At 36.1% G+C, this 26,174-nt stretch overlaps 1 protein-coding gene across 6 annotated transcripts in view; it reads left to right on the top strand.

The window, feature by feature from the left end:
• The window catches only part of HMCN1 (hemicentin 1), a 517,313-nt gene that overhangs the window by 438,907 nt on the left and 52,232 nt on the right, over positions 1 to 26,174 (top strand). For 5 of the 6 annotated variants that reach the window (XR_010663323.1, XM_065936211.1, XM_065936208.1 and 2 more), the window contains 9 exons: positions 1,206 to 1,475; positions 4,444 to 4,634; positions 8,592 to 8,805; positions 10,762 to 10,896; positions 11,278 to 11,468; positions 13,253 to 13,334; positions 17,665 to 17,934; positions 18,485 to 18,655; positions 18,791 to 18,961. Coding sequence is in view for 4 of the 6 variants with exons in the window: in XM_065936211.1 (XP_065792283.1) it covers positions 1,206 to 1,475; positions 4,444 to 4,634; positions 8,592 to 8,805; positions 10,762 to 10,896; positions 11,278 to 11,468; positions 13,253 to 13,334; positions 17,665 to 17,934; positions 18,485 to 18,655; positions 18,791 to 18,961 (1,695 nt within the window). In the remaining 2 variants the exon portion in view is untranslated. Of the gene's footprint in view, positions 1 to 1,205; positions 1,476 to 4,443; positions 4,635 to 8,591; positions 8,806 to 10,761; positions 10,897 to 11,277; positions 11,469 to 13,252; positions 13,335 to 17,664; positions 17,935 to 18,458; positions 18,656 to 18,790; positions 18,962 to 26,174 lie in introns of all 6 variants that reach the window. The other variant, XR_010663324.1, reaches the window with a different exon arrangement.

Raw genomic sequence — 26,174 nt, forward strand, 5'->3', positions numbered from 1 at the left:
TGCTGAAGCCTGGCTTGGAGAATTTTGAGCATTACTTTACTAGCATGTGAGATGAGTGCAATTGTGCAGTAGTTTGAGCATTCTTTGGGATTGCCTTTCTTAGGGATAGGAATGAAAACTGACCTTTTCCAGTCCTATGGCCACTGCTGAGTTTTCCAAATTTGTTAGCATATTGACTGCAGCACTTAACAGCATCATCTTTCAGGATTTGAAATAGCTCAACTGGAATTCCATCACATCCACTAGCTTTGTTCGTAGTGATGCTTCCTAAGGCCCACTCAACTTCACATTCCAGGATGTCTGGCTCTAGGTGAGTGATCACACCATCGTGATTATCTGGGTTGTGAAGATCTTTTTTGTATAGTTCTTCTGTGTATTCTTGTTCTTAATATCTTCTGCTTCTGTTAGGTCCATACCATTTCTGTCCTTTATCGAACCCATCTTTGCCTGAAATGTTCTAATTTTCTTGAAGAGATGTCTAGTCTTTCCCACTCTGTTGTTTTCCTCTATTTCTTTGCAAGTCCACTTATTCAGTAGTAAATACTACATTACTGCATAAGCCAAAGTTGGTTGAATATGAAGATATAAAATCACAGATGCAGAGGGGCCAGGAATACTGAAGGCCAACTATAAGTTAAATTTGGATTTTCTGTAGTACAGAGAGTCATCATCCCTAACCTCGGTATTGTTCAATGGTTAATTGTAATTCTTTTAGATATTTCACTTCTTTTCATTAAAATAATAGTTTGTTAAATATGATCCCAGTATATGAGATCATATAAACACTGCAGGAAAAGCATGAATAAAGGGGTGTGAGCAGGTGAATAATTTCCAAACCTTGAAGAGATCTATTTTGAAAGTTTAAGGAACTGATGAATGAATCACATAATACATGTATGTTAAAGAAAATATCTCTATCAACACAGTCTTAGTTTTCTAGACATACAATCCCTCATGAGTTCATATTTAAATCTTAAGATTGATTGTCATTTATATTTGTTAACTATGTAGAGAATGATTTTCTGCAATGGATTCAAAGAATCTTCTTTTCCAACAAAAACAAACTAGCAATCCTTTGGTGATAATATGGTAAAATCAGGGCTTTGTTTCTTGACAACGTGACTTCATTGTGCTAGAATAAGACCACGTTGCATAAATAGTACATTCACGCTTTTAAGATGATGTTTAAACTTTGTAACTTTTAGTTCCTCCAGTCATTAGCCCTCATCCTAAGGAATACATCACTGTTGTGGATAAACCCATCATGCTACCGTGTGAGGCAGATGGCCTCCCACCACCTGACATCATGTGGCATAAAGATGGGCATGTAATTACGGAGTCAGTCCGCCGGCGCATCCTCAGCTCCGGCGCTCTGCAGATAGCATTTGCTCAGCCTGGTGATGCTGGCCAGTACACGTGCATGGCAGCCAACGTGGCAGGGTCAAGCAGCACAAGCGCCAAGCTCACTGTCCACGGTAGGTTGTTTAGCATAAGTTATTTCAGTTTACTACTTTACCATGGCAGAGAGAAAAAACCACCAGCGAAAAATATGATGGAAATAAAAACAATGAAAAACAGCAAACTAGAGTGGAGTGTGGTGTGTGCATGTGGTGTGTAGGTACGCTTGTCCTTCAAATATGTTATTGGTAGGCACAAATATGTTATTTGTGCAAATATCTGTGTGAGAGTGATTTTATTAATAAAGCCAGGACTATTAATCTGTTGCCAGTACTTTCATATGGTGACTATTGGAATCTATAAGTTGACTTATGAGGAGTTCATTTGTTTTGTTGCTCTTCTGCTTACTTTTCAAGTTGCAAGTCCTCTTGGCCCAAAACTAACCAGCATATGACCTACCTTATAACTGTAATGTGAACCTAGTGAGAATTGGAGATCTATTTGATTCATTATTTTAAAGTAGCAAAAAAAAAAAAAGTAGCAAAATATTTACAGGTATATTTTTGTAATAGGAAAAAAATACCTGTTTTTTCTTTGTATTCAGACAACTAATAAAATATCTAAACATCAGCATTGAAATATTTTAGTTATTAATATATATTTTAAGACTAAAGATAGAATAACCATTAATAGCAGTGGTAAGAAACAAGAAGTAAATTAAACTGTTTTCAACTACTGTTTTCAGAAGTATCTCTCATTTTAATAACAAGTTTCTGTTTTTCCTTTTTAAAAAATTTGTGAAAGTGTTTTTTTTATCTTTCAGGTGTATTTGAATTTTCTAAAATTTTATTCTTGCTTTCAGTTAATATAACTGAACATTAGTCTTTTGGTTTCAAATAAATAATAATATTTTTTCACATGTTTATAGAAAGTTTACCAAAAGTAACTGTATACCAAACAACAAAGAGGGGCTTCCCAGGTAGCTAAGTGGTGAAGAGTCTGCCTGCAATTCAGAATCACAGGAGACATGGGTTCAATACCTAGGTCAGGAAGATCCCCTGGAGGAGGAAATGGCAACCCACTCCAGTATTCTTGCCTGGAGAATCCCATAGACAGAGGAGCCTGGAGCCAAAGAGTCAGACACAACTGAGCATGCATACACACAAACAACAAAGAAATCATTAATAATAACTTAAAAGTTTAGGCCACAATCCCCACCCACAATGCAATAAAGCTTGAAATGAGTAATGAATTTTTAATGCCAAAACCCGAACCCCAAGCAAATTAAAAATTATCATTCTGATTAACAAGTAGGTCAAAGAATATGATTTTATTTTCAAATTATTTAGAAAATCATAAAAATAAGGACACCACATATCAAAATGTATGTACCCAAAGCTAAAATCAAGTATAGTGGTCACAGCCTTAAAATTTTCATTTTGAAAAAGAATAAGTAAATGCACTAGTGTTGCAACTTTATAACTGTTAGCAAAGTTGAAATACCAACTTCAGGGAAACCAGGATAAAGGAGATAATGAAAATATAGCATAAATTAATGAAAACGAATTGGATATTTATGATATACCATTCAGCAAAATAGGTTTTAGGCTTTTTAAAATTATCTGTCTTTTATACATGCATGTGCACGTATGTGCGTGCTAAAGTGGCTTCAGTTGTGTCCGACTCTGTGCAAACCTATGGACTGCAGCCTGCCAGGCTCCTCTGTTCATGGGATTCTCCAGGAAGAATACTGGAGTGGGTTGCCATGCCCTCCTCCAGGGGATCTTACCAATCCAGGAATCAAACCCAGGACTCCTGCCTTGCAGGTGGATTCTTTACCATCTGAACCCCCAGGGAAGCTCACAAATTCTGGAGTGGGTAGCCTATTCCTTCCCTCGGGGAGCTTCCTGACCCAGAAATTGAACCAGGGTCTTTTGCATTGCAGGCAGATTCTTTACCAACTGAGCTACCAGGGAAGCCTGTTTATGCATATAATTATTCATACACTGTTTGCATATCCATATAATCTTTTTTTTTTTTTTTTTGCTGAAACCTATTTTTGTTCTATAAAAAATTTGTGAAGAAGTTGATCCATTTCTCACTGATGTACTTGAATAATTCTGAAATTTACTGTTTTGAGAGGAGAGTATATTTTTACTTTTTTAGTCAAGTATTCTTAACATATTTAAACTTTTCTGTTAGCAGTAAATATCTTAGTTCTGAATCCTCTAAGGTATTTCTTCGTACCCTGAAATATTCAGTTGATCTTTTCATGTTGCCTAAATTCCATTTCAAAAAATTTGAAGCATAAGCAGTATTTGCATGGAATTATGAAATCACTATAAAACATTTCCTCTGTGATAGTATAAAAACTAAATTAAATATTTTCACCAGTTTTACTTACATTCGTTGTAATATGTAAAGTACTGCAATAAATTTTTTTTTCTTTAGATTTACTATGAGGTATTTTATTTTTCTTTTTTTTAAATTTATTTTTCCATTTATTTTTATTAGTTGGAGGCTAATTACTTTACAATATTGTAGTGGTTTTTGCCATACATTGACATGAATCAGCCATGGATTTACATGTGTTCCGCATCCCGATCCTCCCTCCCACTATGAGGTATTTTATAGTGTTTTAAACTAGTGAGTTTTATTAGTTTATCCTCACAATATCTCTGTGATACAAATCCAACAGTTATACAACTATAGAAGTGGTTTTGGCTTTAGTTGCTCTTGTTTGTTTTATTTCACTGCAATAAACAAAAGAAATTCAAGGGAAAGTCAGTAAGTCAAATACACCAGTTCAATGTCGTTTTTTCAGAGGCTCATTGTAAATACATCCAACATGTACAAATGCCTTAGAATTCTTGCTGGTGTCAAAAATATTGATTGCTTTCAGAGTAACAAACAAATGACTTGATATATTTTGTTAGTATTTCTACCAAGTTACTCTCGAGAGAATCAATTGTGTGTTCATTTTCAGTGTGAATAATGATTGAACTTAACATCCTGAGTGACTTTCTTTTTTAAAACTCTTTATAGTACCACCTACAATCCAAAGCACAGAAGTACATTACACGGTCAATGAGAATTCACAAGCCGTTCTTCCATGCGTGGCTGATGGAATCCCCACACCAGCAATTAACTGGAAAAAAGACAATATTCTTTTGGCTAACTTGTTAGGAAAATATACTATCGAACCCTATGGAGAGCTTATCCTGCAAAATGTTGTGGTAAGTTTAATAAATATAAAGAGATACATTGAGACAGATTATTAATTCACCATTTTAGTGACTTAACTTGAAAATGTATTTTCTGTTTTGTTTTTGTTTGTTTTTGGCTGTGCCACACAGCTTGCGGGATCTTAGTTCCCTAACCAGAGGTCGAACTGTTCCATGGCAGCGAAAAGGCCAAGTCCTAACCACTGAAGCACCAGGGAATTTCCATGTATTATTTAATCATGAAAGAAAAGTACCCATACAAATGCAGGTCAAAAAATTAATTTTATACGTATTTCATTTTATGTTCCCGAGAACAGTATTTAGTACATCATGGGAACTTATAAATGATTTTCTTCTAAAGTTATTTTATTTTTGTGAAAATCTTTGTTTATCAGGAAAATTCTAAGCTTCTATTATATTCCATGCTTGTAACAGTGCATGAGAATTGTTCAAAGAGAGGTGTAAGAACATTTGATGTATTATTAAGCAAATACAAAAAACAGGTTTTTTGCTCTTTTCAGGATTTTAAATAACTCTCAGTCTTAGGAATCTGTGCAAGCTAGGAATTTTGAATATTCTTAGGTGGTATTTCTCCAGTCTGCAGAATGGTAGCTATGGGAAGCATCTGCTTTTTTCAGTATTAGCCCATTTGAAGAAGAATCTATATCTATACATACCACATGACTTTTAAAAATTATCATGTGGTTTCAGTGTATCAACACTTTGTACCAACTACTAAACATGAAACATGAATCACTTTCAGAGCTTTTGTGCCTATCTTAGGAAATGGCAACCCACTCCAGTATTCTTGCCTGGAGAACCCCATGGACGAGGGAGCCTGGTGGGCTATAGTCCACGGGGTCGCAAAGAGTCGGACACGACTGAGCGACTTCACTTTCACTTTGGGCTTCCCTGGTGGCGCAAACAGTAAAGAATCTGCCTGCAATGCAGGAGACCCAGGTTCTATCCCTGGGTCAGGAAGATCCCATGGAGAAGAGGGTGGCTACCCACTCCAGTATTCTTGCCTGGAGAATTCCTTGGACAGAGGAGCCTGGTGGGCTACTGTCCATGGGGTCACAAAGAGTCATACATGACTGAGTGACTAACACTTTCATTATTCCTTTTCACTACCCTTCAAAGTACCTAAATTTCATTATAAAATCTTCATAGAATTAAATTCAAACAGACTAAATGGATAAAATTGATCATATTCACTTCATAGTATAATTTCAGCTGTTAGCTAGACTCCTTGATTACCAGATAAATAGCCCTAGGAGTAGGCTAACTTGATCTTTTGTGCAAGCAGAAATTGTATTTACTCAAATCTAAGTTTCCATCAATTCTAAGATGCACCTTTATTTTAGGTACCACTAAGAAAGAAAGAAAGGAAAAAAAATTCAATCAAGTAAACTAGAGAAGACCATCAATTTTTAAGTTGTATCCCAATTTCAGAGCTATTAAAAGTTAAAAATGTGAACTTAAAAATGATAATGTTGAATTTGTTTTTTTAAACTGGTATACAGTCTCTGGTATACTATCAAATTCAAGAATGTTGAATTTGACCTCTCAGTCACTCTTACAGACCTGAAGGAATTAAATGAGAAAAGTTTAAACTTTTAGTGGGATAACTGGGATAAATTTTTTAAAATAGCAACAATAAGGTAGCTTATAAATATCAGATGAAAGACACAAGTGATAAGTCTATCTGTGAGTAATATGTATAATCTGGATTTTCCAAAGCTTCACTTCCATAAAATCTTTTATTTTTAAACTTAAGATGTTAAGATCCAGGAATTTAATAGTAGCTCAGTTGTGTCAGGGTGAGGAGACATTTACATGGAATATGATTTATTTCTATTTGCCCTTAAAAAGTCATTATGAAACCTACCAGTGTTAGATTGTATCTATAGTAAGTGATTATAATTTTTATGCTTCATTGCCAATTACTTGATGCTTCAATGAAAAAAAAATCTATTCTTAAACTTCTTTTTAAAAAAGAAGGTAAAGTCTGTGCTATGGACCTTAATATAATTAGAAGCATTCAGTTGTTAATTTAACAAATATTTATTGAGTATTGAATACCTTCTCTATGATCAGCACAGATTTAGACACTGGGAATAAATACATTGAGCAAAACAAGCAAAGATCCTTGCCTTCATGGAGTTTATTCCTAAAGGGGGATATAGTCAATAACAAATAAAAATAAGTGATGCATATATCTCAAAATAATAATAATAAAATAGTAAAGAATAAAGAATGTATACAATTCAAAAGAAAACAACTGGTATGAAAAATAAAACAAGAACATGTAGAAGGTACCAAAGTTGGAAGAGTACAAGTTACATTTTTAAATAGCATGGTTAGAATAAATGTCTTCTGGGAAGCAAACACTTTGAGCAAAATTTGAAGGAAGTGAATTAGCTAAGCAGGTATCTGGGAGAGGAGCATCCCCATTTTCTTTGCCTGGGAGAGAGGCAGAAAACTGGATCCCCTACCCCAGATTTGGGGGGCAAAGAAATGAAGGTGGGTGGAAAGAATTAAAAAAAAAATGTAGGAACATGCTTGATCTATTTGAGAAACAGGAGACCAGTAAAAACAAAGGAAGAGAGAGAAAGAAGTCAGAGAAAAATGAAGACCAGATACACGCAATAATACCTCATTGCTGTTCAGTTGCTCAGTCGTGTCCGACTCTTTGCCGTCCCGTGTAACAATTTGCATTTTACTCTGAGTAAAATCAGAATCCATTAATCGGGCTTTGAGCAGGGGAGCAATGTTGTCCACCTTATGTTTTCGCAATATTGCATTGGCTATTGTGATGACGATACATGGTAGGGAGACAAGGAGAGAAGCCAAGGACCAGTTGGGAAGATGGTGTGGAGCCAGATGAGATTATAGGACTCAAGGCAGAACATCAGCCGAGAAGGGGTGGGTGAGAGTGGTTGGATTTTGTGTATACTTTGAAGCTAGGATTTCCTAGCTAGACTGAAAATAGTGTGAAAAAGAATAAACAAACACTCCAGTGTCCGAGGGCAAAGTCATGAACAGCTGGAAGAACAAATCAGCCATCTACTGAGATGGAGTGAAGGCTGCAGATGGAGCAGAAAGGGGAAGAGGGGAAGCTGGTTTTGAACTTGGGCTTGAGATGTCTTTTAGGCAACCAGGCAGAGCGTTGGAATGAGAAGTTCAGTACAATTGGAGTTTGGAAGAAACACCTGGGCTGGACACACTGGTACTCATCTCAGCGTGTCAGTGGTATTTAAAGCCATTAAAACCAAGTTGAGTGTGGACAGAAGAAAAGAGGAACAGAGACTGAGCCCTCTCATACACCTACATTGACACATTAATGTGGAGGGGAAGCCAGCAAAAGGAGATGGAAGAAAAGCAATCAGTGAGGCAGAAAGGAAACTAGGGGAATGGGGTGTCCTGGAAGCCAAGTGAAGACATGGTTTTAAAAAGAAGGAAGCCAGAATTGTGTCAAATTCTAAAACTTCTAGTAAAATGATTGCCAAGAGCTGGCCATTGGATTTATCAAGTGAAATCCTGGAATTGCAGCTAGTTGCCCTGACTCTTGCCATTTCCTTTGATCATTTTCATGGTCCTTGGTGCCACATCACCCAGAGAACCAGCTATGCCATCAAGATTCTAACAGCCTTTGAGAGTAAATTTGCTCTTTAGTTGTACATTGCAGTACAGCAATTGATGTTTAGTAAAACTGTGTAATCTAAAGTTTTCTAAGATCTTCTTACTGTAAAATGCTATAGTTCTGTAAGGTATGAACTTTTTTTAAATTTCTTAAATGTTGTAAATTATGCTTTGTAAAAACTAGCCAGATGGTTCAGACTAAAAGATGGAAATTTAAATCATCTTTAGAGTGTTCCTTTGGGGACCAAGCTATGCAGTTTTATGAATTATATGTAATATGATGTAAGATCGTGTAACTTTATGCACAATGACTTTTCTTTCTTTAAGCCGGAGGATTCTGGCACCTATACCTGCATTGCTAACAATGCCGCAGGTGAAGACAGACACGCCATCAGCCTGACTGTTCATGTTCTTCCCACTTTTACTGAACTACCTGGAGATGTGTCATTAAATAAGGGAGAACAGCTCCGATTAAACTGTAAAGCAACTGGTATTCCATTGCCCAAGTTAACATGGACCTTCAATAACAATATTATCCCAGGTTGGTACTTTAATTCTTAAGAAGTGAATAAGTACACTGATAGAGAACTCAAAACGCATCTCTTTTTTCTTTAACTGTGGGAATTGATTGAAAAGTTAAATGAATCGATGGCTTTAAATTCTGTAAAATGTGTACTTTCGCCTGGATTTTAGCCTATGCCCAGTATATGTGCTCTTTTCATTCTTTAGGAAGGACATGTTGATCACAGGACCATATATTGAAGGATATAGTAGGTTTTTTAACCTAAAAGTATCTCCCTTCCCCCTGAGAAGTCATATTCACAGATGCCCAAATGTACCCCCCAGACTTCCTCACTGTTCTTACTCAGTCATGTCTGAATCTTTGTGACCCCACCGACTGCAGCCCACCAGGCTTCTCTGTCCACAGGATTCCCCAGGCAAGAATACTGGAGTGGGTTGCCATTTCCTCCTCCAGGGATGTTCCCGACTGAGGGATCAAACTCGTGTCCCCTGCAGCTCCTGCACTGGCAGGAGAATTCTTTACCACTGAGCTACCTGGGATCTCCTTCCTTATTGATAAATGGATTAAGATGACTGAGAGAGCCCTGAAGATTCACCTGATTTTACAGAGACTGTACTTTTCACTGTATGAATTAACCTCTCTAATCCACTATCGGAGTGTAGATCAATTAAGTAAAGAGTTTCCAGTCTGCGTGTGCACTGCATGTTCAGGTAGAGCCACGCATCCTGGGGAAGATGTGTTTCTATCTGTTAGACTTTTATCACCAGCACAAAAATACTGTTTGTAAAAAGAAATTGTTGCTTCCCAAAATTGAGTTCTGAAGTACTACACTATTAGTATTTAATAAATGCCTTGCTAGAAAGTCAGTCATAAGCTTGAGTTTTCTGTTATAAAGATTTATGATAACTAGAATTCATCAGCTGCACCACCGTAACAGTAATAGTATAATATACTTCACTGAAGAAAAATAAACTCTAAAAAACCTAATCAGTACTGTTTTCTGAGGATATAATACTAACTTAGATATTTAAGTGTTTCAAGCTTAATTTTCCACTTACTATTCAGCAGTATGAAAACTTTAAAGGATAATTTGAACCAGCTATGTAGCACGGGGAGCTCAACCCCGTGCTCTGTGATGACCTAGATGGGTGGGATTGGGGATTGGGGGGCAGGGGAGGTCCAAGAGGGAGAAGATATATGTTCACATATACTTGATTCACTTTGTTGTACAACAAACGCTAACACAACATTGTAAAGCAATTATACTAAAAAATAATAGTAATTTGAATGGGAGAGGGCCTGCAAAGTAAACATACTTAATGTAATTAGATATTGGTTGGTCTAATCGGAATCTTATTTAGCATCGATTGTTTTAGGATTTGCATATTTATCTTATACTCTATTCCAAGTATTGAAAGTACCTTTGGTAATTTATACCATTACCACTTACGGGCAAGTTCAAATTATTACAAATTTAGTCATTATTACCTAACTAGCGTAGGTGTTCATGACTTTCCCTCTGAGCTGCCAGGTCAGTTGAATTATAACTGAAAAGGTTTTCATGTTCTTGATGTAAATTGTTTGGGAAAAGTGGTGGTGAGAGAAATGAAATGGAAAATGTCCTATTTCTGAATGAAAGAGTTTTGAAACCTGGAGAGAGTGCAAGCCAGCTTTAGGCAACTCTTTGAGATGAAAGGTGCAATCGAAAATAATTTTAGACGATGTTTGTTTTCATTCTCTTTTCCTGTTCCTTCTGCTGTTTTTCATTCTTCAAACAAGTGTCTAGAGACATAGCAAATAGCTCAGAGGAAGAAATATCTGGAAAGGGCTCTCTCCTCCAGTGTCATAATGAGATCTCTTTGGTTGAATTGCTGACCGACTCAATAAATCTAACCTGTAAAATACTGAGCTGTCGTGATTATTTTCTGAGTTACTGAGAGGCGTTTGTGTTGTTTTCTACCTTTTTTCCTTCAGCCCACTTTGACAGCATCAACGGACACAGTGAACTTGTTATTGAAAGGATATCGAAAGAGGATTCAGGCACTTATGTGTGCACTGCTGAAAACAGTGTGGGTTTTGTGAAGGCAATTGGGTTTGTTTATGTGAAAGGTGGGTTAAAGTGTTCTATTTTTAATATTTATGATACTTGGTTTGTATTTTGCATCCCTATTGTATAGTAATATGATGTAACTTCAGTTTATTAATTTAGTCTTATTTCACAGATGTGCAAACTCATGAGATATAAAAAAAAATTATGAACGTTCATCTCAAAAGTAGGTAAGCAGTAGGTAAAGAGATCATTTGGCACAAAATGGAATCGTCCACTTAGATTATTGAAGTGGACAAAATTCTCTCGTCGATTAGCATGAGCAGTTGATTCTGGAAGATTCATGGGGCTCAAAAGTGGCTTTTCCCCTCTTCACTAAATTATCTTTTAAACAGGTTAGAATCACAAAGACTGATGTACACTCGTCTTTTGTTATTTCCCAGAACCTCCAGTCTTCAAAGGTGATTACCCTTCTAACTGGATTGAACCACTTGGTGGTAATGCAATCCTGAATTGTGAGGTGAAAGGAGATCCCGCCCCCACCATCCAGTGGAGCAGAAGGGGGATCGATATTGAAATCAGCCACAGAATCCGGCAACTTGGCAATGGCTCCTTGGCCATTTATGGCACTGTAGTAAGTCACACTGAATTGTCAGTACACACTGTAAATGTCACAATCCACACCTCTCTGTGGGTGCCATGGGAAGTTTCTCTGCATTCCTATTTTAATCATAAAATCTTAATGAATGGGTTCTTTTAAAAAACTGAAAGGATAGTTCAAATTGATTTTTAGCCCTCCGAAGGAGTATGAGCAATAAAAAAAATTTTGCTGCTTTGTTCTCTATCATTGACCTATTATTCAACATCAGTAGATAACTTTCTCAAATCTGTTTTAGAATGAGGAATTTGAAGAATTACAAACACCATTTTAAATACAGTGTAGATTTCATCAATAAGTCAACAACTTTATCAGGCTTTCCAAAAGCTTCAGTAATTCAGGCAATATTAGTAATTTAAATTACTCTAATTTGAGGGTCAAGTGAATGAGATATTTTATCTAAAAAATTATTAACTAGACTAAAGGTGAGTTATTTGTTAACCCACTATCGAATTCATTGAAATCATAATTAGACTATACTGTCCAATGGACCTATACCGATGGACCACTTTCAGTCTTTTATTTAGCTTGCTTTTATTTCAGCATTAGATGCTGTTGACTGTTCCTTCAATTTTGAGATGATTTCTACCTCTGGCTACACTAATCAGTCTCTGCTTCTTCACTGCTGCCTTCCGCGCTTTCAGTTCAGCTCAGTTCAGTCGCTCAGTTGTGTCTGGCTCTTTGCAACTCCATGAACCCCAGCACGCCAGGCCTCCCTGTCCATCCCCAACTCCCAGAGTCCACCCAAACCCATGTCCAGTGAGTCGGTGATGCCATCCACCTGTCTCATCCTCTGTCGTCCCCTTCTCCTCCTGCCCTCAATCTCACCCAGCATCAGGGTCTTTTCAGATAAGTCAGCTCTTCGCATCAGGCGGCCAAAGTATTGGAGTTTCCTCTACACAAACATAATTACTTTTGAAGTCCTTGGTACTTCTTCTAATATTAATACTGATTTTCCACCACACAATTTCAGATTCCTAACCCTATAACTTCAACCTTGAAACTCTTTCAAGTTCCATCTACAGTTTCCTATTAGAAATTTCTATCTGGATCATGCATTGATATTTTGATTAAATATCTAAACCAACATCCATCTTTCTTCTCCTACCCTCTTCCAATTCCTGCAATTCATTTCCCCTTAATTGACTTACTCTTTTTATTAACAAGACCAGAATTCCTCTGTTCATAAGACCTTAGCAAAACCTCTCTCTAATTAGTCATCAAATCTAAATTCATATGGTGCTTCTTTTCTATATCAGATATGTATAAATTTATCACTTATGTTCTGTGATTTGCGTCACCTTAAGTTAGTTTTTCACTTTCTTTCCTACATTTCAAGCTTCTAAAGTAGAAGCTAAGATTAAGTTTTTTTAATAACCTCTGTAACAAAGAACTAGATATTTGTTCATTTATTCTGAATATTTAATGCTTTTTAAGATATCTATAAGAATATATTGGCATTTTTCTCTACTAAGATAATTTTGCTTAAATCATTATAAAAAATGTTATTTCTGCTTTGGTTTCTACCAGTTATTGTTCCCTGAGAGTTCCCTAGGTTGTTTAGGAAAAAAATTAGGCTAAGAATTTTTTTCTTTTTTTTTAAAAAATCTATTTGTATGGTTAAATATATGTAAGTTTTCCTACTTCTATTAAAATACCTTCTCATAAACACAATTGCATAAACAAGCTCACAGTGAAAAAAAATTTTTTTCTCTGCCCTGTAGGCTCCTATTTTTATAAAACACTGCTTATTTCCGTAGAATGAAGATGCTGGTGATTATACGTGTGTAGCTACCAATGAAGCTGGGGTGGTGGAACGCAGCATGAGTCTGACTTTGCAGAGTAAGCTGCTTAATTACTTAAACACTTGATTGAAGACATGTTCATTTAACTTTCTAGCAAATACATTAATGGTAGGTTTCAGAGTCTAATTTAGTTTTCTGCTGCTGATAGAGCAATTGTTATCAACCAGAAGACTGATACAACTTTGCACAGGTATTTCTGTCTGTTTTACCTTACATATGCAGTTCAAATTTGCAGTGGTTTGGTATCAGAGCTTTTGTTGTTGTTTGCAATATATTCAGTCAAATACCCTTCTTATAGCTCCCTACCATTCTTGTAAGGAGCTTACAAAGATGTCATTTTACGGCACTTTAAAGCTAGGTGTTAAAAATGAAGACTAGTGTAAATGAATTCAAGAGTTCTCTGGATCGATTGCTGTCAATCTGTTGTGAAGTGTCTGTGTGTTTTGGGCAGGATGAGCGTGCCTGTGATGAGGGTCCTCAGTATAAACAATCAGAAGACAAGTTTTCATAATTTGAAAAGCATTAAAGACTCAAGTGGCTCAGTGGACAGTCCCCAGGACCACTTCAGGGGCTGACCCAAGAACAGTGTCATTAAGTTAAGGAAATCAGTTTATTTTGTGAATAGGCTCAGTATTTAATGGAATGAATTTACATTTTTTATTCACTATTAAGAGATGCTGTAGACCAGCATTTACTAACAGCTGTTTACCAAACTACTCTTTAAAACTTGAATAGATATTTCTCTATTTCTATATATTCTCTGAAATGCTGAATAGATATTTAATAGCTATTGAAGACAGTGGTCCCCCACTGCAGCCTTAGTGAGGTATAATTGACAAATAAAACTATGTATATTTAAACTGTACAGTGTAGAACTTCCCTGGTGGTCCAGTGGTTAAGACCCTGCACTTCTACTGCTGGGGGTGCAGGTTCAATACCAAGTCAGGAAACTAAGATCCTACATGCCATGTGGCGTGGTGAAAAAAAGTAAAGTGTACAGTGTGATGATTTGATATACATATATTGAATACACTGTAAAATGATTACCACAATCAAGTTAATTAACATATTCATCATCTCACACATTGTTTTTTGGTTTGTTTTTTGTGGGATTTTTGGTGAGAATATTTAAGATCTACTCAGCAAATTTCAAGTATACAGTACAGTGTTACTAACCGTAGTCATCATACTATACATTAGATTCTCAAAAGTTACTCGTTTTTGTGATAGCAAGTTTGTATGTTTTGACCGGTATCTCCCCATATCCCCCATCCTTCAGCCCCTGGCAACCACCAGTCTATTCTCTGTTCCTGACTTTTTAAGATTCTACATGTAAGTGACACCACACAACTATTTGCCTCTTGTCTGGCATATTTCATTTAACATAATGCCTTCCATGTTGTCACAAATGGCAGGATTCCCTTCTTTTCATGGCTCAATAATTTCTATTGTATGTGTGTATATATATAGATACACATACCATAAGCTTGTTTCTGTGTCTAAGATAGTGTTTTACTAAAATACATATATACCAAATAATAACTTTATGGATATCATTAGGAGAAAAGTAGAATGCCATGATTGAATAATTATGAGAAAAATAGATTAAACAAAGTTTTCATTTATTAAATATATATATATTTATATATATATAGTTACATATATAAGAGCACCTACTATATGCCAAACTTTGCTTAAGTGTACCAGTTTTCTTTACTGCAGATATTTCCAGAAATGTTAGCATGCAGATGTGAATTTAACTCAATTAGAGGAGGATATAATATTCTAAATTTCCCCCCAGAAAATGTTATTCTCATGAAACCCTCCTCCCTACTTTCTTGGGTGAATGTATGTAGGGCATCTCACAATTAATCTCCCATGGAAGAGTGATTCACTGGCCAAGTTTAAGAAAAACTGCATTAGATTAGCTCATCTACATATACTGACAATAAATTCATTGTAATAAATGAGGGGATATAAAATAAAAAATGCAATGTTTAAAATTGAGATTAAAGTACCATAAGGAATGTCTTCTTTTAGATAAAATGCTCATATTTAACAAATTATTGTATGACTGATAGAATTAATTCAACTTTGAAAGGTGTATGTATGAAATTTTTTTACATATGGTATTTATTGTTAAATTAATTTATAGACTTATGTGCCATTGGAAATGTTCAAATATGGAATCTAAAGATTGTTAGTTTTATTTAACACTTTTTTGACCATAATAATATGAACAGGCTTATTTATTCAATGTTCTTATTTAGTGTGTTGCATGATTAATCTGAGCCATTTACTTCATTCAACAATAGATTACTGAATACATAATATAATCTGAAACTGGGGGGAGGGGTTGTTCTTAGAGCCCGGAAAGTTCTTAAGAGTGACTTTAATATAAATATCAAGCAAGAATGCAATTTGAGGATGATGTGGACATATGTATGAATAATACATTCATAACCCTGAAAGATTCAAACCTCATGTGAAATAATTACTTTTGTAAAACACAACATATCAGTGATGCTTTTACATAAAATACTATCATAGTAGTATTACCATAGAACACATTTTATTTCTGTTTTTGTTTTTTGTTTTGTCATTCCAGACACATAGCAGATACACTTTCTGGTCTGTAATATGCAACCACCACCCTGAGTTATCTTATATGCATTACTGTTTGTTGAACCAATCCTTCCACCGTTCAGTTCAGTCTCACTAAAACACTGCTGTCATCCTATCATACTCTATCAAGAAAAAACACACTCCCCTATTCTCACCTATTCTAATGTAAATCCTTTAGGTTTTCTTTTAAGATTTTAACCAAATGTTTAAAACCTGCATGCTACTGCTGTCCAGGCTGAATCACCTTTCAGAGCTAACTCTGTCTCTGTACTGTTTCCTTCTCTCCACGGCAGTTCCTTTCTCCTCTATGTAATCTTACTCACTTTTTAAAAAATCCAGTCCAAGCTGCTTCTCCATGAAGTCCTTCATATTCTCTTTCTTGTAGACCAGTATATAGATAAAAGGAACTAGAAAAAGTTGGTGGCATAATGTTTATCTTTGCAGTAACTTCATTTGAATAGCTGTCATCCACTACAGATACTGTTGACCTCTCAATCCTCCTTGAAACACACTTTGGTTGCTAGGATACCATTTTCTCCTGAGTTTCTTCCTTCCTCAGTGATCAGCTCTGAGTATTATTTACAGGCTCATTTTCTGTCCGTTTCTTACCTAATAATGCTGCCATCGTTTCTGTCTTGGATCTCTCTCTCATTTCAGACTCACTCCTGAAGCAGACTTACTTCTCTTTCTAGTCTGAGCTTGAGATATGAATATCTGGACATCTCCACTTGACTGTCCTACAGATATTTCAAGCTCAGCATTCCTAAATGGATGTGAATCATCACTCCTTATTCCTTCCTAATAAATCTGTCCTTTCTCATATATTCTACTGAATTTACCCAAAGATACTCTGTATTCCCCAAATCAAAACCCTATAGTCATCAGTTCCTCCCTTTATGCCATACTATTGAATGGCTAACTCCTATCACTCCTACTTTCTTAATAATTCTTGAATGTCTTCCTTTACCTTTTCATTTGCAGAGACATGCTTTTGTTTGATGTATTGAGTCACTATTGTTTATGCTCTCATGTTACCATACATTTATCTATTCTTTACTAAATTCTATTCTACCTATTGTGTTACTAAATTTTATATGTATATCATAGCTCAATAATTGGTTACTTGTCTGTCTTATAAATGGACTCTGAGTCCCTTGAAACTAGAAACTGTATCTGTGCACAATGCCTGGCAAGAAATAAATTCTCAATTTATGTATATATTGAGAATGATGATCAGTGATGAAAGAATAACTTAATAATGACTCTTTACCTCAAAAAATGATGTAAGGAAGAGAATTGAATGTTCACCATGTAAAACACAGACAAAATCAATAACAACAAAAACAATAAGAACAGTAGTACTAATATTGTCTTCTTGTCTATTGTTGAAGATCAGTGCTTACATCATCTTAGTTGAGTAAGACAAGATCCTCTGAACTAGGCACCATTTTTAAGGACACAGTGATTCACAAGGTAGTAAAGAGCAGAGGCAGAACGTGAATCCAGAAAAGCACACCTGCAGAGCCCATGCTCTAGGCTAGACTGCTCAGGGATTTAAAATTTTTACCATTTACTAAATAAAACATTCTGTCAATGGCAATTACAACCTTAACTGCTGAGAAGCTACATTGTATTAAAAAAAAATCAGTGTAATCTTTTTCTAAATAATGTTATTATATAGTATGACTCACAATGTTAATATAATTCCACAAAAACTAAGAAACATGTGCTTTTCTCCATAGGTCCTCCTGTTATCACCCTTGAACCAGTAGAAACTATTATTAATGCTGGAAGCAAAGTCATCTTGAATTGTCAAGCAGCTGGAGAGCCTCATCCAACCATTACATGGTCCCGTCAAGGGCACTCTATCCTCTGGGATGAGCGAATTAATGTGTTGTCCAACAACTCATTACATATCACTGCTGCTCAGAAAGAAGATACGTCTGAGTATGAATGCGTTGCTCGAAACTTGATGGGTTCTGTCCTTGTGAGAGTGCCGGTCATAGTCCAGGGTGAGTGAGATATTCGTTTACCCTGAGATATCCTTGTTAAACAGTACCTGGGGCAATCTAAACAATAAAAATCATGAAGCATCTTAGGCCACATCCCTTGTACCCTCAAGATACTTATAGATTATAGGGATAGGACAAAAATCACATTACAAACTGAAGAGATTAAAAACAATACAGATGAGAGCTACAGAATACCAAGTTAATAATTCAAAATCCCTAACGGAATTTTGTTTTTAAAACTAGGTTAAAATTATTCTCGAAAATCAGTGCATAGTTTTGCTTCAAAGAATGACTTATTTCCAAAAGGTAAACAGCATATAAATGTCTTCGTCACTCACTCTTTCAACAGCCATGTCCAAAGAAACTCTAGTTAACTGCTCAGTTCTTCTTGGATGCTTCGGTTTTAATTTTACAGTAAAGAAGAGCTTCCATAAACAATTGCTCAGCCTTTCTAGGTTCAGCCCTAGACCCAGTGCATATCTCCCATGAGATCTGACTTACAGTTTTTGTATCTACAATAACAGAGACCAAGTACAGGCTTTATTTGCAGTGCCCGGGGGCTTTTCCCAGTGGTCGGCCTGGGGACCCTGCAGTGTCACCTGTGGAAGAGGGATCCAGAAGAGGAGCCGTCTGTGCAACAACCCCTCTCCAGCCAACGGCGGGAAGCCTTGCCAGGGATCGGACTCAGAAATGCAAAACTGTCAACAGAAGCCATGTCCAGGTACACCTCTTTATTCGACAGACAGGCACGTGGTTCAATAGATACCCACTTCTGTCCCCTAACTATGGTTTGTCTCAGTATAAGTTCTTTCGATTGAAATGTCTCTGATGGTGTTAACGTGTCGCCTTTGGATAGTGGATGGGAACTGGTCAGAATGGAGTTCCTGGGAAGAATGCACAAGGAGCTGTGGACGTGGCAACCGAACCAGGACCAGAACTTGCAATAATCCATCAGTTCAGCACGGTGGGCGGCCGTGTGAAGGGACTGCCGTGGAAGCCATCATGTGCAACATTCGGCCTTGCCCAGGTAAGAACCCAGAGATAAGCCCATACAAAGGCGTTATAATTACCTTTTCTTCTTTATTGGGAAGAGATGTTATGGCCTCAGCCCTTGAACACATTCTCTATGTTCTCACTTCTGTCTCACGGATGAACTTATGGAGATGTGACATTAAATCAGTGTTAATTCAAGTACCTGATTTAACTGAACATGAGAAAGAGTTCCAAACTGTAATATATTTTTTAATCATTTAAATGTAATCGAATTAATAGAATTTTAGAGATGTTGAAGACCTTATATAACAGCTAATCCAGTCATTCACTTTCAGACAGGAAAAATGAAGTCTAGAGAGGTTAAAGACCTGCCCAGAAACACACAGCTGGCAAGGAGAAAAATAGCATTAGCTACATTCACTCAATAAATGTCATGTGCTAGGAACCATGCTTAGGACTGTATCTACATGTCATTTTTGACTTTGTGAAACAATAGGTATTTTAGGGTTCTAGGTTTCTTCACTGTAAGAATCTTTGCTACCAACCAAGCAGTATTGCCACATAACTAAATAGACCATAAGACAATTTTGCTGTAAAAGATGAATTAATGAAAATAAAGGTATATCTAAAAGGATATAATTAAGATGAAAAATTAAAAACAAAGTTTTTAAGCAATTTGTTGTGAAAAATTAAAATGAAAAAATTTCAGAAAATATTTGAATACATTCCAAATGTGTGTAAATTCATGTTGTATAGCTTCCCCAATGGCTCAAGTGGTAAACAATCTACATGCAATGCAAGAGACACAGGAGACTTGAGTTTGATCCCTGGATCAGGAGGATACCCTGGAGAAGGAAATGGCAACACACTCCAGTATTCTTGCCAGGAAAATTCCATGGACAGAGGAGCCTGGGGGGCTACTGTTCATAGGGTTGCAAAGTCAGACATGACTGAGCTTGCGTGCACATAGTTGTATTGGGGCATATCTTGGAAAACAAAGGTACTTCCTTTCTCAAAGTTTATCATCAGTGATTCAGGATCTTAGTGTGTTAGCCACTCAGTCATGTCCGACCGACTCTTTGCGACCCCATGGACTGTAGCCCACCAGGCTCCTCTGTTCATGGGATTTCCCAGGCAAGAATACTGGAGTAGGTTTTTATTTTCTTCTCCAGAGGATATTCCCAACCCAAGGATTTAAGCCGGGTCTCCCACATTGAAGGCAGATTCTTTACCGTTTGAGCTATTAGGGAAACCCTCAGAATCTTATGTTGGATATAAATTCTTTCTGATGTAAAAAAATCTGCTCTTAAGTCTTTTCAGCTGTCCCTTGAGAGTAAAGTGAGCAGAAGAGGGATACAGCTATTTCTTATCAATATATGTAACATATATAACTGATCATACATATCTGGACCACATTTAAATGTTCCATCCCATTCTCAGTCCTTATAGTTCACCAAATTCTCTAAGTCAGATTCTGTCTCAAATACCACAATTCTGGCTACATTATGTTACCATTTTCTAGAAACATATTCATCAGGAAACACATAACCTTTTCCTTTTGCAGGGATATAAGAAGAGCTTGACGCGTTTGCCTGCAACTTCTGATATTGTGTGATAAATTTGATAAAGACAGCATTACAAAGCAATCTGTAGTACCTGAATTAGCTAAAAATAATACTGAAATAATTAATGCTCCTAAAGGCTGTTATGAATGACAGTTAGTCACTCAGTCACGTCTGACTGTTTGCAACCCCATGGGCTGTAGCCCATCGGGCTGCTCTGTCTGTGGAATTGTCCAGGCAAGAGTACTGGAGTGGGTACCCATTCCCTTCTCCAGGGGATCTTCCTGACCCAGGGATTGAACCCAGGGTCTTCTGTATTGCAGGCAGATTCTTTACTGTCTGAGCCATCAGGGGAAGCCCCTATCCTATGAATTATTCATCACCCTTTTATATTCACCATAGCTTGGTAAACCTTTGCTTTTGACAGGTGGGAGGGATGACTGTGCTCACTGAAGGACTTACAAACTGATATGTTATCACTTTAGAATAGTATGCAATCTGACTTTATACTCTTATTTCACACTTCCAGTAAGTTTTCTTATCACTGTATTTTCTATTAAGTCATTATACATAGTTATCATTGACTTTTCTAAGACCATCACATCTGCTCATCACTCTATAGATCTTAATGAGACCTAAGATGTATGTAATATAAAAAATGGGAACACTGAGTCAGTGGAGAAATGAAACCACTGCCAACTAGTTGAAACCTGTCAACCAGTTATTTTATCTTTCACAGCAAAATTGCCCCATAGCCAATTAGTTGGAGGAAAACCTTTTTGGGGCAAAGATTCTCAGAGTGACTATACTAGGTGTGGTATATTAGGGCTCTTTCAGATTAAAGTGACAGAAATTAAACTTAAATAAATAGACCATCTAAATAGACCAAGCTTAAATACTAAGCTTCCATAGAAAATTCTATTTTCAGGTATGATTGAATCCAAGAATTTGGCTAATGTTTGTACCAGAGTGTTTTCCATCTCTCATCTGCTTTCCTTTAACTTTATTCTTCATTAGACTCTCTCCATGTGGAAAAAATGACTGGTGGTACCTGGCCTACAAGGACCTTAGAATCTAAGGCCTCAAAGCAAAAGAGTTCCTCTCTCTCAAAATTTGTATCAGCCCCTGGGAAGGAACCCTGCTTGATTTTGAGGGTCCCAGGCTCACCTCTGAACTCAGGGAGTCCAGGAGAAGGATACCGCTCTGAGAGCCAGCTTGGGCCACTTACCCACAGTGGATCAAGAGAGTCAGGGCTCCTTGTTTGACAGCCTCAAAGAAATCCTATGGAATAGAAGGGTGGCTGTTGATTCATTAATTCATCCCTTGAATCACTCATTAATCCAACAGCTATTTATTGAGCACCCAGTCTGTGTTCAAGGCACTGTTCTAACTGCTAGAATTAGAATGGTAAACAGAGACTATCATTCACATACTGATAAGCGTACAGAACAAACTCAAGAGTTGAAGTGATAGAGCATACCTGGAAGAGATACTTTACCTGAGATGGTCTAAAAAGGGGGTGTTGACAAAAATGAGATAGTTACCCTCTGCATGGGGTATTGCATTCTATTGCACAATTCAGGAAACTATATGATAAAATATTTGATATGAGAAAATATATGATAATTTACTGAGGTTGTATAACTACTAAACAGTGAATTAAGGATTTGTATGCAAGTTGATCTGATTCCTAAGCCTATTCACTTAGATCTTGGGTGTCTTAATTTGCAGCTCAGAATATCTATTATAAAAATTAAATATTCTTATGAAATCTTAAAAAAAATAAAGCCAAAATTATTTGAATCTTGAAAAATTAGAAAGCTAATTATAATAACATATCAAAGTAAAAAGAACCAGAAATACCTGATTAATCTTTGTGCAGTTTATCAGCTATGGTATCTATATAATGAAAAGCTAAATGATTTTTATACATATCCTAAAACAAAACTCAAGGGGTTTTTTTGTTTGTTTTTATTGAGTAACTATTGGCTTACTGCTGTTTTGCTCACTATTCTGTTGGCTTACTGTATTTTAGACTTTCTTTGGTTATCTGTCAGCCCCTAAACCAATTGAATTTAGCTGTTATTATGGCATATTGTCAGTGGTGTTCTGGATCCAGCCTCTGAAAGAATGTGTCTCTTCCCACTGGAAGTTTCATGATATCACATTAATAGGTAGATATTGACCATGGTGGGAGTGTTTTGTACCATAAAAACTATAGATGCTATAAATCAGTTTCCTCCCTACTCCCAGAAAGCTGGCTGTTAAACATTTATCAGTGTATACCATTGCAAAATGGGCAGATAGCCTAAGATGGTCTTTGTCATCCAGGAGGTATGTCAGCATCTTAGGGACAGAAGAGGTTTTCTTTTAATACATTGTTGGAGTCAACTTGATAATATTTGTTGAGACTTTTTACATCTATATTCATGAGAGATATTGGCCTGTACTTTCCTTTTCTTATAATGTCTTTGTCTGGTTTTAGTATTAGGATAATGCTGGCCTCATAGAAAGAGTTAGGAAGTAGTCTCTCTGCTCTGTCCTCTGAAAGAAAAGGTAGAGAATTGGTCTATGGGGTACATTTTTTCCCACAAATGTTTGGTAAAATTCAACAGTAAACCCATCTGATACTGTGTTTTCTGTTATGGAAGTTTATTAATTAGTGATTACATTTCTTTAATAGATATAGAACTATTCAAACTTTTTTCTTGTGTGAGTTTTGGCAAATCGTATCTTTCAAGGAGTTGGTCCATTTCATCTAGGTTGTCAAACTGGCAGACACAGAGTTGTTCAAACTCTATTAATATTCTTTTGAATGTTTTTAATACCTATAGGATCTGTAGAGATGCCTTCTCTTTTATTTTTGATATTAATAATTTGTATTCTCTCTTTTTCTCTTGATTAGCCTGGCTAGAATCTTACTGATTTTATTGATCTTTCCAAAGAATCAGCTTTGGGTTTCATTGATTATTATCTGTTGATTTCCTATGTTCAGTTTCACTGATCTCTGCTCTATTTCTTTTCTTCTTACTCTAGATTTCATTTTCTCTTCTTTTTTAGTTTCCTAAGGTGGAAATGTAGATAATTTATTTTAGATCTTATGCATTCAATACTATGAATTTCCCTCTAAGCACTACTTTTGCTGCATCCTACAAATTTTGATAAGTTGTGTTTTCATTTGCATTTAATTCAAAATATTTTTAATATCTGTTGAGATTTCTTCTTTGAAATTGTATTATTTAGTAGTGTGTTGTTTAATCTCCACATATTTGGGGATTTTGCATTTACCTATTATTGATTTCTAGCTTGATTTCACTGTGGTCTGAGAGCAGACATTATATAATTTCTAACAAATTAAAAAGAATAAAGTATATTTTATGGCTCTGAATGTGGTCCACCTTGATGAATGTTCCATGTGAGCCTGAGAACAATGTGAATTCTGCTGTTCTCAGATGAACTAGTCTATAGATGTCAACTCTATCTAATTGATTTCTGTTCTTGAGTTGAATCATTTCCTTATTGTTTTTCTGCATGCTGGATCTGTCATTTCTGATAGAGGAGTATTTGAGTCTCCTCTCAAATGAGTAGATTCACCCATTTGTCTTTTGCACTTCTGTTAGTTTTTGCCTCACATGGTTTGATGAGATTTTCTTTTAGTAAAAAATTAGGTTTAATAGTGTCAAGCTTACAGAAAAGTTGCAAGAATAATACAAAGAACTTCTGTACACCTTTTACCCAGATTCACCAATTGTGCATATTTCCTAAAACAAGAATAGTCTCTTTTATAAACACAATTATCTAAATCAAGAAATTTTACTTTAATACTGTATAAATCTTATCTAATCCACAATTCACATTCAAATTCTATTAATCGTCCCAGTCATATATGCTTCATAAACTCTTTTTTCCATTCCAAGATCTCTTCCAAGATCACATTCGCATTTATGTGTCATGTCTCTTTAGTCCCTTTCAACTGGAACAATTTCTTAGCTAGTTTTTATGTTTTATGGCCTTGCTATTTTTTTTTAAGTATATAGGCTAATCATTTTGTAAGAATTTTCCATCTAGGTGTGTCTGATATTTTTTCACGATTAGATTCAGATTTTACATTTTGGCAGACATATCATAGAAATGATTTTGTGTCCTCAGTACATCATATCACATGATGTCTCAAACTGGTAATGTTAACTTTGTTCACTTTTTTAACATGGTGTTTTCCAGTGTGTAGTTACTATATTTACCTTTGTAATTAATAAGCATTTTGTAGGGAAACTTTAAGACTTCATAAACATCTTATTTCTTATCGGTCTTTTACCTACCAGTTTTAGCATCTATTTATGATTTTTGCTTTAAATCAGTTATTGCTGTGATCTTACAAGACATCTATTATTGGCTTTCCATTGTAGGAAAGAACTTTTCTTTCTCTTTCTACCTTTTTTTTGAGTTATATCAGTAAGAACTCAAATACCATTTCCTTCATTGATTTATAATGCACTACCGTCATTCATTTATTGTGATGCACAAATTGTCTTGGTTAGTGGAGATCGCTTGAGACTATCTTCAGTGTCCTCTTGACATGTGCCCATGATTCTGTGAACACTTCTACTTTCTGGTACAAATTGCTATTTTAGACCTATCTTGTCCTCCCCCAGTTAGAGATATTTCTAAACTGACAGCCCTCCCTCTAAAAAAGATTGATATCTTCTGTTGTAGGCCATCCTGCTGCCATTTGAGTCAGTCATGAAAGATATATTGTTGGATTGCTTAAAGACTGAGCTTTTTTTAAAGTGTTATTCTGAAAGCATTGAGAACTTTGAGTGAAGACTAGCAGTACTAGCTCAGAGCTCACACTTAGGTGACATTGTGTGTCTTATACTATTCAAACACTTTTCACTATCAACTCATTATTTTTCACACCCATCCTAGAAAGGGAGGTTCTTTTCTTATCCACACATGGCAGACGAGGAAACTAGAGGCCCAGAAGCTAAGTAACTTGTCTAGGATCTCACAGGTAGTAAGGGCAGAGTGGTTATTCAGGCACAGGGTATCTGCTCTAGAGTCTCTGCTCTCCTGCCTTTCCAGAATCAGAACTGCAATGCAGTGTGATAACAAACTCATCTGTTTTATTTTCATAATCTTCTAATTTCTCCATAGCTGTTTTCTTTTGTATTCTTTAGATACCATGAAATTTTACACCTTCTCTGGTTTATATTTTCATTCTTGCTATCATTCCATTCACATAAAAGAAACATTTCAATTCTTCTATGTTTCATGCCATGTAATTCAATTTTGGTTAGGGTTTTCTGTATTGACTTAAAAAATTAAAAGGATCTTCAGCTGAAAACCTCTATCCATATGTCATAGAAACTATAACACACCAGGCTCCTCTACCCATGGAATTCTTCAGGCACGAACACTGGAGTGGGTAGCCATTCCCTTCTCCAGGGGATCTTCCCCACATAGGGATCAAACCCAGGTCTCTTGCACTGCAGGGAGATTCGTTACCATCTGAGTCACCGTGGAAGCGCCACACAGATAAGAAATTCATCAATGTCACCCAGTTGTAATCCTCCAAAAAATGCATGTATCATAAGGCTTTTTATAAGAGAGAAATGCTTTCATTAACCAACATCCTTGAAAATAGAACATATTAAAACAGTTGGAATAGCAGAATTTTGAAATGCC

This window comes from Muntiacus reevesi, chromosome 5 (assembly GCF_963930625.1).
Source record: "Muntiacus reevesi chromosome 5, mMunRee1.1, whole genome shotgun sequence".
NCBI classification, from domain to species: Eukaryota; Metazoa; Chordata; class Mammalia; order Artiodactyla; family Cervidae; genus Muntiacus; species Muntiacus reevesi.